This window comes from Platichthys flesus, chromosome 6, assembly GCF_949316205.1.
Source record: "Platichthys flesus chromosome 6, fPlaFle2.1, whole genome shotgun sequence".
Taxonomy (NCBI): Eukaryota; Metazoa; Chordata; class Actinopteri; order Pleuronectiformes; family Pleuronectidae; genus Platichthys; species Platichthys flesus.
In genome coordinates this window covers 25,559,869-25,578,993 of record NC_084950.1, presented here as the reverse complement: position 1 = coordinate 25,578,993, position 19,125 = coordinate 25,559,869, and the positions used below count along the sequence as shown (strand labels likewise).

General features: G+C 43.7%; 1 protein-coding gene across 4 annotated transcripts in view; it reads left to right on the top strand.

Moving 5' to 3' along the window:
• lrrk2 (leucine-rich repeat kinase 2) overlaps positions 1-19,125 on the top strand; it is a 50,822-nt gene that overhangs the window by 8,995 nt on the left and 22,702 nt on the right. For 3 of the 4 annotated variants that reach the window (XM_062389735.1, XM_062389738.1, XM_062389734.1), the window contains exons 7-20: positions 660-791; positions 1,811-1,930; positions 2,043-2,203; positions 2,308-2,387; positions 2,866-2,972; positions 3,277-3,406; positions 3,846-3,970; positions 5,524-5,651; positions 9,400-9,544; positions 9,722-9,861; positions 13,649-13,777; positions 16,079-16,249; positions 17,393-17,657; positions 17,799-17,987. In XM_062389735.1, coding sequence (XP_062245719.1) covers positions 660-791; positions 1,811-1,930; positions 2,043-2,203; positions 2,308-2,387; positions 2,866-2,972; positions 3,277-3,406; positions 3,846-3,970; positions 5,524-5,651; positions 9,400-9,544; positions 9,722-9,861; positions 13,649-13,777; positions 16,079-16,249; positions 17,393-17,657; positions 17,799-17,987 — 2,022 coding nt within the window. The remainder of the gene's footprint in view (positions 1-659; positions 792-1,810; positions 1,931-2,042; positions 2,204-2,307; positions 2,388-2,865; positions 2,973-3,276; positions 3,407-3,845; positions 3,971-5,523; positions 5,652-9,399; positions 9,545-9,721; positions 9,862-13,648; positions 13,778-16,078; positions 16,250-17,392; positions 17,658-17,798; positions 17,988-19,125) is intronic. The other variant, XM_062389737.1, reaches the window with a different exon arrangement.

Here is a 19,125-nt window from a genome sequence, read left to right as displayed (position 1 = left end):
CAAAACACAAAGAACAGTATGTCTAGTATAAGGTTGCAATAGCTTAATGTGTTTTAACAAAAGTGTTGGGAGTATTTATCACTTTTAAAACAACTTTATCAGTTGTTTTAAAAGTGTGTCATGAAAGAAATATAAGCTATATATAATATTATTTTCACTTACAACAATAAAACAACTAGATGACGATAAAATAAAATAAAAGAATAAAAAAAGGCATTGTCCTATAATTAAATGTTAATCATCAGGATGGTTTCCACATGGAAAATGGAGCAATGCCAAAATTGTACATGACCTTGTTCCATTGTTTTCTACAATGATCACAGATGTAAGATTTCTCACGGTCATGGGGGTAGGGGATTTCCAGCCTATTTCAAGACATCACTCTCATTATTTGTGATGCACTATTTCTGATTTCTTGTTTTGTTTCCTTCTATGAGCTGTTTTTTGGTTCTCTAACACATGTTAACTGCAAGTCAAATCCTATTAAATTACTGCTGCTATTCCCACTATGCTTTTTCATAAATGTAGTGTCTCATCTAACTGTGCAGACAAACGTGTACTTTTTTTGGAGACAAGAATTAAGAAGATTAAGATGAAAATATGAAATATGAAGCAGAATGAATTCCACCATTTAGAGTTAATTAGTTTGTCCTCTCCAGCCAGCAATGTGGAGATGTTAATGTCTGGGGGCACTCGGTGCTACAGCGTGATCATCGCTGCCATGGACGCCTTCCCTGAGGTGGAGGAGCTGCAGGAGACGGCCTGCTGCCTCTTCAGGAAGTTTACATCAGGTCAGATCCAGATTTTATCAACAATAATATTTCAGTAACATTTTAATAACCTGATACCTCCTCCAATATCTAATAACGATTAAAAATGCATTAATGATCATATAATATGAAGGATAACATTGTGACATCACTACGACAGAAAAATTACATGACATAGTTTAGTGATGTATTTTTGTAACCACTAACATGATCTACAGTATTTTTTATTAACAATCAGTAGTCATCACATAGTATAAATTACTTCATGATTACATCATTATGAAATGGCCTTTTTAAAGTATAAAAGCCTGATGAGGTAAATACAGACCACACAGAGAATTTATTGCTCCTCTAATTCAATTTCAAATCTAGAATGTTGCACATTAGAAGGCATACTTCCACAGGAGCAACAGTCCCTTCAATTTAAACAAGCTTTATAGGTAAGGCCACATTATGTTTCTCAGCTACACATTGGTGGTAGTTACAGGTTACTAGCCTTATTTGTGATCATATAGCAGCAGGAAAAAATCCCATATACTCAACATATACGCCACATTTTAATCCAGATTTGTACAAATTGCACACACTCATCGATATTAACCCCAGGAATATGTTTGAATGTTTTCATCAAGATTCAGACATACAATTTTGAGAAAGCAACAGAAATGTTAAAAACCGCCCTATTTTGCAATGTTGAACAAAGGGAACCCACACCACATCCTTCCACCCGGTTCCAAGGGAATCTGTCCAGTAGATTTTAGGTAGTGCTGCCAGCAATCACACAATCATTCCAAAAATTAACACAATTGAAAAAAAGAGGTAATGGGGTACAAATTTAATTGATGAGTAACTGTCCAAATATTAAGAATCTGGACTTTAATTTATACTTGATTGCCTATTTCCGCAAAGCAGTGAATAACTCTGGAGCAGAGTGTTTAGTTTTCACTTGTTCTGATAAGCCGCCGTGTTTGCAGGCTGACGGTTGGCAAACAGAGACACTTGATTCACTGTCGACTTGTTGTGCGTGTTCCATCTTGCAGAGAGTTACTACAACATACTGGTGCTGAACGGCGTCCAGAGGGTTGCAGTGAGAGCATGTCAGACTTTCCCCAACAACGCCACGCTGCAAGCGGCCGCTCTATCCTGCCTGGCTGACCTCAGTGAGGACACACCCACCCCACATATTAAATATAAATTACCTTATGTATGTTCATGCAGCTGTAGTAGTGTTGGAGACACAGAGTTACTGACTACACTGTATTTTTGTGCCAGCTGCGACCATCGTGCAGAACAAAGCGGTAGCTGAGCAAGGTCTTGAGAAAGGAGAGGAGGAGGAGAACAGGGGTAAAGAGAAGGTAGAGGACATGGGCCTGGGCTGGATGGAGGTCTGCTGTATGGCACTTGAGCTCCATGCCGCTGAGCCGGCAGTTCAGGTCAGTCCAACTACTTCCTCACCAAGACCGCATTATCAAATCTTAAAAAGAAATATACGATATTTAATATTCTTAACTTGTGTGACTCCCTCCCACGGCGTCAGGAAGCTGCAAGCTGGGCCATTCACAATCTGTTACTGCACGGTGCTGGAATGAGCCACTCAGAGGAGGACCAGGAAGAGAGGTGAAACAAGGAGATATCACACACTTCCTCTTTTACTATATTCAACTGTTTAAAGCTGGGGTTGGCAATCCTGGAAAATCCAGCAAGACTGGCTCCAATTTGAAATTGATGCATCCCATCCCCTCCCATCAGCTCTATCGACAAAGCTACGCCACCAATACACATGAACATGCACTCCTTGATAACTGCCAGAAGAGGACTTTTTGTGACTCGCATACTAACTTATCGTCCTAGCTTCAGTGTTGCGTGCGGGCAAGCAGGTCAGTGATGGACAGGTACAACAAGCAGTCATTTCATTCAATCGAAGTCAACAATCGTTCCTGTTTATTTCAGCTCTGTGAGGGCCACGGCTTTTTTCTTTGGGACATCAAGAGGATTTCAACAAACAAGATTCAAAGTGTTTCCGAGACAAATTACCAACCCTACGTTTAACCAAGGAGAGAATGTAATGACTGTTGTTTTGTGTGTTTGTTTGCAGGACTCCTGTTCACAGACAGTTAATGGTGGCCATGCTGCTCCACTCCTCCTCTCCCAGCGTGTTTAAAGCTGCTACTAGTGCCATTGCCATGCTCATTACTCACAACAGTGAGTGTTGAACAGCACTTTGTAACAGCTTGTGTGCAGGGATGGGGTGTGCTTTGTGTGTTGGATACCCAGTCCCCATGATATCTCCTACATGTTGTCAACAGCCTTCAATTAAGTAGACAATAGAGAGTGCCAGAGTGTTTTTTGTTTTGCCGGAGTTAATTAAGTTTACTGTTTATAATGGAACGTTTCCTCTGAGCTCCAATAAAGACCTCACTTCTCCTATAATCCAGATGATATCATCAGTTTATACATACACTACTGTTTAGTTGGCTTGTACAGTCAACGTCTGCTCTGGTTGCAGGTAAAATGTGTTCTCTGCTGCTCTCAAGTGGCCTCCATGTCAACCTGGTAGAGATGATGAAGAGACATGTAACCTCAGAGGAGGTTTCCATCAGCGCCTGCAAGCTGCTCAATCTGCTCTTCCAGGGAAGGTGGGTACAAATACATTATTTTCAATCTTTATTGATTTTATGAATAGAAGAGGTGAAAATTAAGATAACAGAAACAAGTTTGCTAGAGTTGTAGTGTGTCGTTTCTCTCATAGTATTCATCTTTTTTCACTGAGGTATGGAACAATAGGCAGGTGCCCACTTGAATATACTTCTTGTTCATGCTGGTTGGTGAAATACACTTCTTAATATGCTTTCAATCTAAGTGATGGAGAGAAGAAAATCCCGTCTTGGTTCTGAGTTCTACATTCTAAAGTTTTTGTTTGAAATAAAATGATAAAATATTTTTAAATACTTTCACAAACTTAGTTGCAGGACACAGCTATTTTGTTAAGATGAACAAGCCGCAGCTAAAGTATGGTTTAGTTTTCTCAGAATGTACAGATACAGTAACACAGATGTTTCCTCCCTGCATCGATAGGATAGCCAGTCTGGATGAGTTGAACATGGCCATGAGTCAGATCCTCAGCACCATGAAGGTCCACAACTTCCAGCCGGAGGTTCAGCTGGAGGCTCTGCAGGCCAGCCTGGTCTTCCTCTGCCCAGGTACAATTCAAGAGCCTGTACATTTGTATAAGTATGTATCTCCACATGTGTATCCAGTGATCACTTTTGATCTGATCTCACTTCCCTACTCTATAGCCAGATCAACTCGTACATCATTTCTATTCGCAAAAAACAAATGATGTTGTTTTGAATTAATCCGAACATTCTTTCTTTGTGTCTATGTGAGAATAAGGGAGGGGGAACCTCTACCATGTAATAAGATTTTACTCATTCGGAAGGACAACGAAATTCAATCTAAATACTATGGAGGTGGCCATAAATAAGTCAACGTATTGGAAACACAAGTGTCAAAATACTACTTCACCTGAGTATGTGGTATTTCAATTGTGGCCAAGGAGTCCTTTGCATTATCCCAGGCTAAAACAATGTGGCCACATGTGTCAGGGACCATCTCATAATGATGTCTGAGTGCATGATATGTTTCTTCAATGTGCCTTGGTTGGATTCACACCTGTACTTTTGAGCTGTCAACATGTGATCGCAGAGAGACGCGTGTTAACACCAGATCTTATCGTCTGAATCTGATCTGCCAGAGTCTCTTTTCTTATTCCCTTGAGTCAACATCTAGGTGCTCGTACTGTGATCTATGCTCCATCCCTTCTTTCTGTTGATGAAGTTAAAGCTATATATGTCTCTGTGTTTCTCAACGGTTGTTATTATTCTGCACATGCTCATGTTCTATGTTTACAATTAATTAAATTACTGTGTAATGTGCGATGAGTTACTTGTGGTGATCACTACTGAGCTTTGTATTTGGGTTTATGGCCTCTAGCATCTGCTTTTAGCAGCAAAGCTCCTCTAAACAGACAGAGACCCTGTCTCGCCATTTACCTGCCTACAAGTTCCATGGTAATCAGTTGAGTAGTTGTTATTCATCCTACTATCTAACAAACATACAAACTAGAATGACCATCAGTAGAAAATATTCACTAGATGCGTACTTGTTTTGGTTCTGCAGAAGTTACGCACACTAATTAATATCCGTCCCCTGATTTTATTTATTTTTCATCAACATTCATGACTTAATCTCTGAGAAATAAAGCCAAATGTAAATCGCCTTTCTCACAATGTTAAAGAAAACAAAAAAATCGGCCCCTTGATCCAGATCTTCTCCAAAAGTGAAATGGTTTATTCCCTGACCCATTCCACATCCAATCACCAAGCTTCACGGAAATCTGTTCAGTAGTTTTTGTGTATTTCTACTTTTCATGCAGGCTATTGCCTACATACGGTGTGAAATGATGTGTGAATACAAATACATTCATTGTTTAGGTGTGCAAATAGACAAACCTCCTATACATAAGTTGTTATTCTTAATTTTCACTATAGCATCAATTCGTTTACATTATCCGGTAGTTGACTGCAAAGCTGGTTAAGTGGAGCAGCGTGTTTGTATTAAGGTTGTAGTGTACTCTGCTTCTGTTCCCAGCGCTGCACTTGTAGCAGTCTTAATTAGATTAGTGATCAGCAACAGATTATTTGTTTCTACATTGTATGTCCACATGTCCATTTGCTGTGTTTTGAATTTCCAGAGAGGAGTCTACGGGAGCACGGCGTCTCTGTCGCAGACCCGGACATGGCCGACGTGTCGCTGAAAGTCCTGAAGAACCAGTGTGTGGTGGAAGGAGCTCACACCCTCTACCTGGAAGTTCTGAACAGAGTACGAGCACACTGACTGCCCAAATGTTTTTTTAAATCCTTAAATCTGGCTTGTTGTGTTGACAACAATACCATAGAGAACCTAAAGATGGTAGAGGCTGAAAACAACCAAGTGTATTTTGTTTTCCACAAAAGCAGAAGCAGTGCACACACATAAACAGCACATATAGTTTTCAATCATTACCCAAATTAAACAGTTCATCCATTCATTGTGGAAAAGATACAGTAGGCTGTCTGCCACCAGAAAATTGGAAGGATGTAATTTAATTTCTAAAAAGAATTTGCAATACTTACTGGAATGAATGAATTGTGTGCATGCTTTTTCTCCCCCCAGTGGTTGTTGGGGCCCTCAGCCTGTGGCGATATGGTCAATGCTTTGGCATCTGAAAAGGAGAGGGAAAATAAGACATGCCATGTCAGTGGGAAAGGCCAAAATGCATTCAATTAACCATATTTCAACCCTGAACCATCTTTCATGGCCATTTTGTTCTAAATATGGTCTAAATCAGATGTCATATAAAAATGTTGATGATGACTTACAGCAACACAGTTTTTACTGTTACATTTAAACTTTATTTTACATTTTTATGCCTCCGTACTGTTGATGGTCAGTATGTCAAGAATGACTTGAGAGAGGTCTGAGTTTTTTCCATGATTTGGTACAAATGTTCAGTTTCAAATGACATATTAGATTTTGTCAAGGACAAGGTAGCTGGGACCCCACATTTCTTGCTTTGTGCACATGAGATCGAAGCAACTCTTCAAGAAACCTTTCAAATTTGCCACAGTTGTTAATTTAGACTTGCTGATTACTTGATTAGATTGGAGTGGTCTTAGGTCAAGTTGGCCTAACAACATGTTTTTACTTTTTAAATAGGATATGTCAAGTCTGCCTTCAGGGAATTTCCCAAAATTTTGACCAGTTGTCACATGGACTCAAAAATGAACTGATTAGATTTCAGTAGTCAAAGCTGAAAAGTCACAGTGACCTTATATGAGCCTGGAAAAATAAATGGACTGAAATTGGCTGAGGCGTACAACCACAGGGTGGTAATTCTAGTTTAGGTAAAAAACCTGCCTGAGCTGTTGCTGGGCTCCATGGTAGTACATCTCACACATAGTAACTTATGGACAGCAAATCATAATTTAGAGCTACACATATTGCATATTGTTGTCCAGGAATGGAATAGCTGTTTTAAGTTTAAGGAATTCATTTTAAGAATGACTGTAGGCGGGGAGTGATGATGCATAACTTTTTTATATTGTTATAATGCCATTTATACCACATGATGACAAATGACTGGTGAATCTAAATAAGCTCTAGATCATGTCTCTAATGTTATTGGTTGCAAAAAATATCATTCTAACCCATATGGACCAAAATGATTTTCGATCTATACAAGATATTAAGGTCATGTTGATAGTCCTAAAGGATGCAGAGAAATTACATAACTTTGTTAGTTCTTTGTGACATAACTTACCATCTAACATCATGTGAGGGAGAATCGTTTTCTAAACAATAGAAGCTTTGGATTTTCTTGTAGAAATATCTTGGTTAATGTGTTTCAGAACCACTTTTTTTCACCTTTGACTGATCAGCTCTAAAAGTTAATCATCTGGAGATAACCTCACAAGTTGTTTTGTACAGGGTTTCCCCCAGCACTATCTTGTTAAGGCGGCCGCCTTAACAAGACTAGGGCCCCGCCTTGACTACCAATGTATTGAAAAAAAAAAAAAAAAAAAAAAAAAGTTGAAAAAAAAAAAAAAAATGGCATTGATAATACTCAGGTAATACTGTTTACAACATTAGTCGTGCCAATAAAGTTTTTTGAGTGTAATTGAGACGGCGACATCTGGTGGTTGAATATATTGTTGCATAGTCTATCATAGTCACCTGTCAATCTACCGCCAGTGACGTGCGGTGAGGTCAGTGAGTGGGTAGGCACTGAGTTCTGAAAGCCAGATTTCTCTAAACCTATATATTGTTAAATCAAAAACAATAAACAACAAACAGGCACGCACGGCCGATTTCAAATAAGTACTACTTCTATTCAACTTAAAAAATAAAAGACAGCATTCATCATTATGTAGGACTACAGCATAACGGACAGATAGGGCCGCCTTCTCCAACGTGGATCACCCTCTCCGTGCCTCTCCGCGGCTCCTCGGAGAGCTTTTCGTGCAGCTCTCCTTTTTCTAACTACACGTCGAAATGGCGGAGAGCCCACGGATAGCCCTTGGCTGTGATTGGTCCGCTAACGCCAGCATTTCGGAATGGAAACTTCCTGTTCCATTCCCTACATCACAATTAACCAAAATCACAACTACGACTATATAATTAATGTGACAAGTGTGTTAAGCCAGCGGCGTTGTCCGCCTGACGGTGGCTGGTTAGAGCACTTACGGCACGTGTGTACGGTCACATACTGTTATAACGAACTTTCATAACGTGGCTAGCGGGCTAACCACCATGCTAACTGCGGTGGGAACAGCGCAAAAACCCGCTGACTTTAATCCCACGGCTCATGACACTCTTTCTCAAACACCGTCAGGTTAGAAGCAAACACTTTAGATCGATACTAACTAACGGTAGTAGTTAGTATCGGGTGTCCCTGCTGACTGTGTGTGGAAGCTGGGGGGAAGCTAGCTGCCTCCGTGTAGCTTCAAGCTGTTGCAGCTGTTGAATTAGCAACGCAGTTTGGAAACAAGACCGGGGAACCGCTGCGTTAAGACACGATAACATAAGCATTATGACCCACTGGGTGTCACTTTATTCAGCAAAAACTGTCGCGTCATCAACATCCTTTTTCTGTTAGCTGCCATCGTTCACTGTGTGTGAGGAGCCGGGAGGACGTAAATAAACCTATCGTGGACTTCTTCTATATACCTCATGAGGTAGGCTTCTCTAAGCTCGACTTCAGTTGCGCCATCTACTGTTCTGGCGGTGAATTGTTTTCACAACAAAAAGGCTCGTAGAACTATAAATCAAAAAGGGTCCGTCCGCTCCGTCCGTCCGTCAGTCCGCAACGGACTCGGAGTAGCATACATTGGCCTTAAGCTGCTGGATGTCTAGTAATATCTCGATTTTAATTGGTCCATGAATGATATGTAACGTAAAGGCTTATGTGGCATACCATTTACGTAAAAAAGGCACAAAGAATGATGCTTATTTGCGTACATGTTAAATCATACAGAATCAGGTGCGCATGCGCGAAAACTTTTTTTTTCTTGCCGTCCACAATGAATAGGCGGTTAATTTGAACGGAATCCGACATCACAAACTGTCATCTTCCGAGGCAGCTTGATTTTTCTTAAAAACCGGCTTAAACCCTATTTTGTAGTGTCTGCATGTTTTCCACAACATTTGTACCTACTGTTGTTTATTTATATTGAAATAAACAGTTGTTTATTTCATTCATGCGTACTGGCATCTTTGAGCAAAATACCCCCAAAAATTTTCGCCGCGCCGCTACGCGCCGCGCCAACAGCACCGCCTCCTGCTTAACACCTTGACTGAGACATTTACTGGGGGAAACACTGTTGTACACACACGCACAAGCACAAACTATACCCTGCTTCTGGCTCCATGCCTGCGTACAGGGTAACCAGTTGTCTGTGTAGTTGGCCCAGCAAATGTTCATGTTGTCCATCACGTTTGCTCTGCAGTAAATCGTACAGCATGAAGAATAGATCTGAAAGAATGACAACCAGGATGATATTCAGTGCTGTTTGTTTATGTGTGTGCTCAGTTCATCAGCAGCTCCGACATACAGAGGTGCGGTTTGAAGGTGCTGACCGCCCTGGCTGACTGCTCTGGTGCAGTGGACTTGCTTTGCCAGCAGGGGGCCATAGACACTGTGCTACATACACTACAGATGTTCCCACGGGAACGAGGTGCAGTACACAATTATGAATTACATTTCAGCATCTTTTTCATATATCGCTAGGATTTGCCGAACTTATATATTTGTGTAATAGTTGCTATATTTGTACTGCCTTTGACTGCCAGAAGTTACAAACTGATTATACAGATGTTCAGTATCAATAGTAACTAACACTTACCTCCTCCAGAGATACACTACTGGGGTCTGGCCCTGCTCGGCTGCCTCGTATCCAAGAAGAAGCTGTCAAGGATGATCGTGCCCGTTCTGGCCTCTATTGTGGTCGTCTCACTCATCCAGTACAGCGGAGACTCTGAGATGCTCTTGAAGGTCAGGATTGGGCACAGATACTTTAAAAAAAAGGACAGTATAGAGACTGCTACAACACATTCATTCAGTTTGAACACAACAGGTTGTCAAAAGCATTAATCTCACAACATATACATTTTAAGTAAAGTAATGTAATCATATAACTGGGAACGGAACGTAAAAAATCGGTAATGGAAATGGGGAAATATGTATATATATACTGTACATGAATGAACTGAGCAAAATACCACAGTCATTCTGTAAAGATCATGAATATATACAAACCTGAAAAAATGTACGTCTTAAAATGTTGTCTTTGTTTTATTTTCTTTGTCATTTTTTACACACACATTGTGTCCCACTACCTATGTTTATGCACTAATTGGTGAATATAGGTTAAAAAAAAAAAATGCTATTTCTTGCAATCCAGCTTCAAAATATGTATGTGAAGTCCTGCTAGCAAACTGAACACGCTCCTAAATACAGATGTTTTGTGTGTTCGTGGGTTTGTCTCTGTGTATGGTCTTAGGATAGAGGGGTATTGTATTTGTACAAATTGTAAAGGTTGCATGGTTGTAAACCGTCACCTTATCGTGGTGGAGAGGTTTGCGTGTCCCTGTGAACCTGAGGGCTGTGTTGTCTGGAGCCTTGTGCTCCTGGTAGGGTCTCTCATGGCAGAGTGGTCTCAGGTGAGGGGCCAGACTAAGAATGGTTCAAAAACCCTCAATGAATATCGATACAAGAGGAGATGGGACCCAGCCCGGAGGAAGCCCGGGGCCCCCGTCTGGAGCTAGGCCCAGACGGAGGGCTCGATGGCGAGCGTCTGGTGGCCGGGTTTGCCACGGAGCCCGGTCGGGCATAGCCCGAACAAACTACGTGGCACCCCCCCTCTCTTCATCTCATGGGCCCACCACCTGTGGGAAGACCCGTTGGGGTCGGGTGCGCAGCCACATGGGTGGCAGCGAAGGTCAGGGGTCTCGACGGACCAGACCCGGGTGGCAGAAGCTGGCTCTGGGGACGTGGAACGTCACCTCGCTGTGGGGAAAGGAACCGGAGCTTGTGAGGGAGGTGGAGCGCTATCAGTTAGATCTGGTGGGGCTTACCTCCACGCACAGTCTCAGCTCTGGTACCGTACTCCTGGATAAGGGTTGGACTTTATTCTTCTCCGGAGTTGCCAAGGGCGTGAGGCGCCGGGCGGGTGTGGGGATACTCATAAATCCCCGGCTGAGCGCCGCGGTGTTGGAGTTTACCCCGGTAGACGAGAGGGTCGCCTCCCTGCGCCTAAGGGTTGTAGGGGGGAAAACTCTGACTGTTGTTTGTGCGTATGCACCAAACAGCAGTTCAGAGTACTCGGCCTTCTTGGAGACCCTGAATGGAGTCCTGTATGGGGCTCCAGTAGGGGACTCCGTAATTCTGCTGGGTGACTTCAACGCCCACGTGGGCAACGATGGAGACACCTGGAGAGGCGTGGTGGGGAGGAACGGCCTCCCTGATCTGAACCCGAGCGGTCGTTTGTTATTGGACTTCTGTGCTAGCCATGGATTATCCATAACAAACACCATGTTCGAACATAAGGGTGCTCATAAGTGTACCTGGTACCAGAGTACCCTAGGCCGAAGATCAATGATCGATTTTGTGATCGTGTCATCTGATCTGAGGCCGCATGTTTTGGACACTCGGGTAAAGAGAGGGGCGGAACTGTCAACCGACCACCATCTGGTTGTGAGTTGGATCAGGGAGTAGGGGAAATTTCCGGATAGACCTGGTAAGCCCAAACGAGTAGTGCGGGTGAACTGGGAACGCCTGGAGGAGGCCCCCGTCCTAGGTATCTTCAACTCACACCTCCGGCGGAGTTTTTCTGGCATTCCTGTGGAGGTTGGGGGCATTGAGCCGGAGTGGGCGGTGTTCAAAGCCTCCATTGCTGAAGGTGCGGCGGATAGCTGTGGCCTCAGGGTCTTAGGCTCCTCAAGGGGCGGTAACCCTCGGACACCGTGGTGGACACCGGTGGTCAGGGAAGCCGTCCGATTGAAGAAGGAGGCCTTCCGGGATATGATATCCTGGAGGACTCCTGACTCGGTTGCAGGGTACCGACAGGCCCGAAGGGCTGCAGCTGCTGCCGTGTCGGAGGCTAAGCAGCGGGTGTGGGAGAAGTTCGGAGAGGCCATGGAGAAGGACTTTCGGTCGGCACCAAAGTGTTTCTGGAAGACTATCCGGCACCTCAGGAGGGGGAAACGGGGAACCATCCAAGCTGTGTACAGTAAGGATGGGACTCTGTTGACCTCAACTGAGGAGGTTGTCGGACGTTGGAAGGAACACTTTGAGGAACTCCTGAATCCGAATAACACGCCCTCTATGTTGGAGGCTGAGCTCGAGGTTGATGGTGTTTCATCGTCAATTTCCCTGGTGGAGGTCACTGAGGTGGTCAAACATCTCCGCAGTGGCAAGGCCCCAGGGATTGATGAGATCCAGCCAGAAATGCTAAAGGCTCTGGGTGTTGAGGGGCTGTCATGGTTGACACGCCTATTCAACATCGCGTGGGAGTCGGGTACAGTGCCAAAGGAGTGGCAAACCGGGGTGGTGGTTCCTCGCAAGGATCCTGGAGGGGGCCTGGGAGTATGCCCATCCGGTCTACATGTGTTTTGTGGATCTGGAGAAGGCGTATGACCGGGTCCCCCGGGTGAAACTGTGGGAGGTGCTGCGGGAGTATGGGGTAAGGGGGTCTATCCTCAGAGCCATCCAATCCCTGTACTCCCAAAGCGAGAGCTGTGTTCGCGTCCTCGGCAGCCAGTCAGTTTCGTTCTCAGTGGATGCTGGTCTCCGCCAGGGCTGCGCCTTGTCACCAATCCTGTTTGTGATATACATGGACAGGATATCGAGGCGTAGTCGTGGTGGGGAGGGGTTGCAGTTCGGTGGTCTGAGGATCTCGTCACTGCTTTTTGCAGACTACGTGGTCCTCATTGGATCATCGGCCTGTGACCCTCAGCACTCACTGGATCGGCTGGCGGCCGAGTGTGAAGCGGCTGGGATGAGGATCAGCACCGCTAAATCTGAGGCCATGACTCTTAGCAGGAAACCGATGGATTGCTTACTCCGGGTAGGAAATGAGTCCTTAGCCCAAGTGAAGGAGTTCAAGTACCTTGGGGTCTTGTTCGCGAGTGAGGGTACTATGGAGCGTGAGATTGGCCGGAGAATCGGAGCAGCGGGGGCGGTATTGCGTTCGCTTTACCGCACCGTTGTAACAAAAAGAGAGCTGAGCCGCAAGGCAAAGCTCTCGATCTACCGGTCGATCTTCGTTCCTATCCTCACCTATGGTCATGAGGGCTGGGTGATGACCGAAAGGACGAGATCACCGGTACAAGCGGCCAAGATGAGTTTTCTCAGAAGGGTGGCTGGCGTCTCCCTTAGGGATAGGGTGAGAAGCTCAGCCATCCGTGAGGAACTCGGATTAGAGCCGCTGCTCCTTTACTTAGAAAGGAGTCAGCTGAGGTGGTTCGGGCATCTGGTAAGGATGCCCACTGGGTTCCTTCCTTGGGAGGTGTTTCAGGCACGTCCAGTGGGGAGGAGACCTCGGGGAAGACCCAGGACTAGGTGGAGAGATTATATCTCAACACTGGCCTGGGAACGCCTCTGGATCCCCCCGTCAGAGTTGGTCAATGTGGCCCGGGAAAGGGAAGTCTGGGGCCCCCTGCTTGAGCTGCCCCCCCCGCGACCCGACCCCGGATAAGCGGATGAAAATGAGATGAGATGAGGTAAAGGTTGCGAAGATTTGGGGCTATTTATATTTGAGCTCTGTGTTTGTGTCCCACAGTGTTTCCAGGTGGCATTGAGGATGCTGGATGCTTGTTCGGGAGCGGCTGCTGAGCTGCAGAGAGAAGACTTCGACAGGCAGATCTTCCAGCAGCTCAGAGAGGACACCCCCGACCAGTGCATCAGCCCTGTGAGTCAGACCACCAACATGAGGGTGACACTGTTTCGCACAAGAGTAAAACGTCTCCACAATTATGTATGGATCTGCTGAGATGTTTTATACAGACCTTTTATTTTTTTATCAGAATGAATTGGAATCACTCTATACCCCTGGAGATTCATCTTGCTTCAAGTCAGGATGAAAATTAATAATACTTATGTTTTATGGGAAAATACCTGCAAAACTAACATTTCGTTTACGACCTTTTTTCCATGACGAAGACGAGACGAAGACGTAACGAAAACGAATCTTTGAAAATAAAAACTATGACGAAATCTATTTTAATTTTCGTTGACGAGACGAGACGAGACGAAAATGTTGGTGGTTGACTAAGTCACAATAATTTTTAAAACATCATTGTATCAGGCCGTCATGAAGTATCAGGAGCGGGCGAGTGACTGTGTCTGTGTGTGTCTGTGTGTGTGTGTGTGTGTGTGCGCCCCAGATAGCGCTCCGGTCCGTGGCTCCGCCCCCCGTCTCGCGCACTCGCTCAGAGAGACACAGTGAAAGCAAAGCGCGTTCTCGTGAAGCAGCCTCTCAGTGACCGACTGCTTCTTAACTATGGAAACTGTGAAAACCTGAGTTTCTCTGGTCTCAGCTGCTCAGAGATCAGCCCCTGAGCTTCTTCATCAGAGCAGAAGCTGCAGTTGGTTTGTACCGATGTTCAGTTTCTGTGTCCGGCTCCAGTCTGACTTGCTCTCCCTTTTTGTTTTCACATTTAAAACTAAATATATATTTTTAAGCTATTAGGCTGCAGCTATATGTTTTTATAGAAAAGGAGTTTAATGTGGCTATTAAATGTGACTAAAACTAGACTAAAATGTAATTTGTTTTCGTCGACTAAAACTAGACTAAAATGGAATTTGTTTTCGTCGACTAAAACTAGACTAAAACTAAGAAGGATTAAAATGACTAAAAGGTGACTAAAACTAATATGCATTTTCGTCAAAAGACTAAGACTAAGACTAAATCAAAAATAGCTGCCAAAATTAACACTGTCATATACACATTGAAAAAGGTCTATAGTTGTAATATAGATGTCCATGTAAGTGAAGTACTTTTGTACAATAGCCCCACAGTATTATTTGCATGGCCACAGATTCTCAAGGTCTTAGCACACCAAGCACACCATGTCTTTTTTTTTCATATGCATTTCAAAATAAATCCATCATCCAATTAAAATCTTCATGCATGGAAACCTTACACACTGCGTTTTATTGTTTTGAAAATTCGCAGTAGGAAAAAAATGGAGTCGAGTGGTGAGGATAATTTTGTGGTCTGTCCTGTCACTTAAAATAAAAAAATAAAAAATTGTTGGTTACATCCAATCTTCCATCTTTTGATCAAGGATCTGTGAAAACATCCCAACTCCCGAAGTCTATTTCAGGATGTCAGAGGTCCGGTTTGATATCGCACATTAAAAAGAAAAAAACAAATTTCCGGGATACAAGTTATCCTGAAGAGTTCAAACAACTCTCTAGAACATCTCAAACTGATGTGAAAAACACAGGAAATCGATCCTGTTCTGTAAACAGACAAAAGCTTTGTAATTGGTGTATAAACATGATTGACACAACTTGGAGTTGTTTATTTTTTCATTTGACCTCTAATGTTGTTGAATATTTGCTTCTCTTTTCCAAAGGCCCCAGATTACTGACTTCAGTTCAAACCGCTCTCACAAATGAGATCAATGTGTTTTTTAAGAATGTACTGCGAATACCAGCAATTATAGTGATCAGCAGACAGTCTTGTTAAAACACATGCTCTTCTGTACTCACAGTCCCCACAAAAAGGAACATACAGTACCAATGACTGTGCAGGATGTACAGACACATTTATATACTGTTCAGATTAAGAACAGAGGCCACTTGTCTACTTCTTGCTAAGCACTTAGAATGACCACGAGGAACACTGGAAACCCTCAGCATGATTTAATAAACAGATTTGTTTAGGACAACTTTAACCCACTTTAACGGCTGTGGCTGAGGGGTAGAGTGGTTGTCCTCCAACCTGAAGGTCGGCAGTTCGATCCCCAGTCTGACCCATCTGAATGCCGAAGTGTGCTTGGGCAAGATGCTGAAACCCGAATACCCCCCCATAGAATAACAAAGTGCTGCGAATAGATGCACTGTATGAATGTGTGTGTGAATGTGTGAATGTAAAACTGTACTGCAAAGCGCTTTGAGTGGTCATCAAGACTAGAAAAGCACTATATAAATACAAACCATTTTACCATTTAACCTCCTCCTCGCCCGCTCTGTCTGCCGTCAGCTGCGAAATTCAGTGTGTCTGGCCCTGTCGAAGATGTGGTGCGACTCGGAGCTACACTACAGCATGCTGGAAAAGGCCTGCAGGGATGGAGACACGATGATGGCCGAGTGTCTGATCGAGCTGGGCGCCGACATCAACCACAAGACGAAGAAAGAGTCTCTCATCTACCAGGTCAGTTCACAAACCATCACATGCCAGATTAGGGACCTTTAGATTCCAGCAGGTCATGTGTTAACTTGACAATGTCTGTCTGGGCAATAATGTGTGAAGAGCAAGTGTGAGTGGGGAAGTACTCAAACATTTTACTTAATTAAATATACTAATAAAGAGACAAATCATAACCAAGGTCAAATGAAAAGTAACACATTAGTACTTGAGTGAATGAAGCAAATACTTTATTTTAAATATACTGTGCTAAAAGCATTGAAAGTAAAAGTACTAAGTCTCAGCGGTTGCCTCAAAGTGCATTTCAGGTGTTCATCAGTGATGCTGCTGCAGAAGGCGAGGTCTAATGTTCCCTGACTGCTCTGACTGCATCTATGGGCCTCCCCAGTGGTTAATCATTACTTGAGCATTTAACACAATACACTGTAACATGTTAGAAGATATCTTTGCTGATATATGGAGTGGAGTATTTGTTAAAAGCACTTGAAAATAAATCAACTTCAACAATGTACAGATACATGAAACATGTATTTCAATACATTACCAGGGTTTTTCCGGCATAGAGAATTATGAGGCGACAACCTCCGCCAAATTTCGTAACCCTCCGCCTCCCAACAAAATTCTAGTAGAGTGGAAACCGCTTACAGTGATCATGTTGTCTCGGGTCAAGATTCACCCACTCTGGACAAACAGTGGCATCGGACACATGTGTAAACTCACACTGGATATAAACAACAGAATTTGTAAACTTGAACCGGTGGAGATGGCGGGGCACACTCATTTTGGCTCCATTCGGTTGGCAGTGCACTGCACAAATGATAGAGACGCAGAGATGAGCAGTAAATTACTGACAGCTTGTAAAACTATAAAAAAAACAATATTTTTTAGGGTCCAAACATGTTGGAATAGACCCAAAATGATCACTGTCAGCTGATTTAGTGGAGCACTGCATAGCTCCCTGGGTGTCTGCCCCAGGCTTGGTGGGGCTGTGGCCGGGCTGTGCACACTCTGGCCCGGGCAGCAGAGCTGTCCGTGGTCCATGGGTCCCAGTACTTGAAGAATTGAGGTTTGATAGCATCATTGACAGATGAATGAATCAGTTGCAGCCCTGCCTGCCTCTCCGTCATGGCCTGTGTGCTGTGTTGGCAGGTGTGTGAGCTAGGCGGACCTCTCGAGCTGGTGGAGCTCCTGATCAGCCGAGGTGCACACGAGCAGCACCTCCGCAGGGCTCTGGCTGTGAGTGTCAAGCTGTGTGATGGGCCCACGGTCATACAGCTGCTGGGTCGTCTCGGTCTGGACCTCAACAACAGTGCCCTGTGCCTGGGGGGCTTCAAACTCGGTCGCATGGATCCCAACTGGCTCGGCCCCTTATTTGCCGAAAGAGGAAGAACGCAAAGTCTCCGCTTTGGTAACGGTGAGGAAGAGTTGATGCTTTCTCTTTTATATTATTGTACATACACCATCTTTGGATTTTGGACAAAGTAAATTATTTAAAGGTGCAGTTGTGATGGGAATATTTCATGATTTTGACGTACAATGCTCTTGCTCTTTAAAGGTAAAGGCATGAGTTTAGCCAGGTACATTCAATCTATCCAGAGATCCAAGAGCATCAGTGGTCCCTCCAGGTCAATGGCCGACCCCTCTCTGACCTCTGGCTACATTTCTGACGAGAGTGACGACTCTCTCTTCAGCTGTTTCTCCATGGACGACAGCCTGATTTTCAACGACGACATGGAGAGTGACGGTAAGGTTAAAGAGTTGTTTGCTGGAGCTGATCCTGCAGTGTATTCATTGATGGTAGATATAGTACGATTTTTAAACTGGAATTTTTCAACCTGGGCCCTCTTTTTATAAATGTGTGTGTAAATGAAAGTTACTTTTGAAATCGGTCCAGTAGATCATCTCTGCTGCAGTGGCTGCAATCTTAAGAGTCTTGCAACATTTGACTCAACGAGAAGTCTCACTCTCAACTCTCCAGAAGCTCGTTGTCTCTGCTCTGCTTTCTGCCCCACTCTCCCCCTCCTCATGCTCCTCATCCACACTCATGCTCCAACAAGTAGGGACAGCCATCAAATGGCTCATGGACATCGTCCACATCGGAAAAGGATTCAGCCATAATAATTTCCTTCAGTAAAAGCCAAACGCCTCTCTCCAACTCTTCCATCTCGTCTTCTTCCATCAACCTAATTCTCATGAGAGTTGAAAGTGAAATAATGATGCCAGAAAAATTATTTGAGCCTTTGATTGTTTGAATCTTATTGTCTCAGTTGGCCCATAAGATAACATTGTGACTACTGCCGCAGAGTCACAGCTGCCAGCAGAGGAGTTATACTGGACTGAAGTTTTTATCAGTACTATTCAGCTACACACCCACATTTATAAACATGGAGCCCAGGTCGAAAAATAACCAAATTCTCTTTTAAATGAATTAAAAATGAAAGTTTGTAAATTCATATTATCCATTACGATTCCAACACAGGCAGGATACTAGATTTATATCCGGGAATACCAACATTGCTGTTGAGACAACAATGCAGTTCTATTACTGACTGAACATGTTGGACTTCAGACTGTAGCTCTATTGTACTGCAGCAGCAACTGAGCACTAACATGCCCTCACTTTCATGTTATTTGATATACCACTGAAGATCATACACATTATATGGTTTCCTCTGTCGTTTTTAGCGCTTTGTCATTCGACTCAGCTCAATACATTGTCTGTTGTTCTTCAGAGAGTCACATTGATTCATTATGGATATATTTGACCCATGATTAGTCTCTGTTTATTCTTAGTGTAATTGTGACACGCATTTGTTCATTTTACTTTTGACCTTTTAGCTTTAAGGCACGTTCAATGTGTTCTGCATCATCTGGAGTTTTTT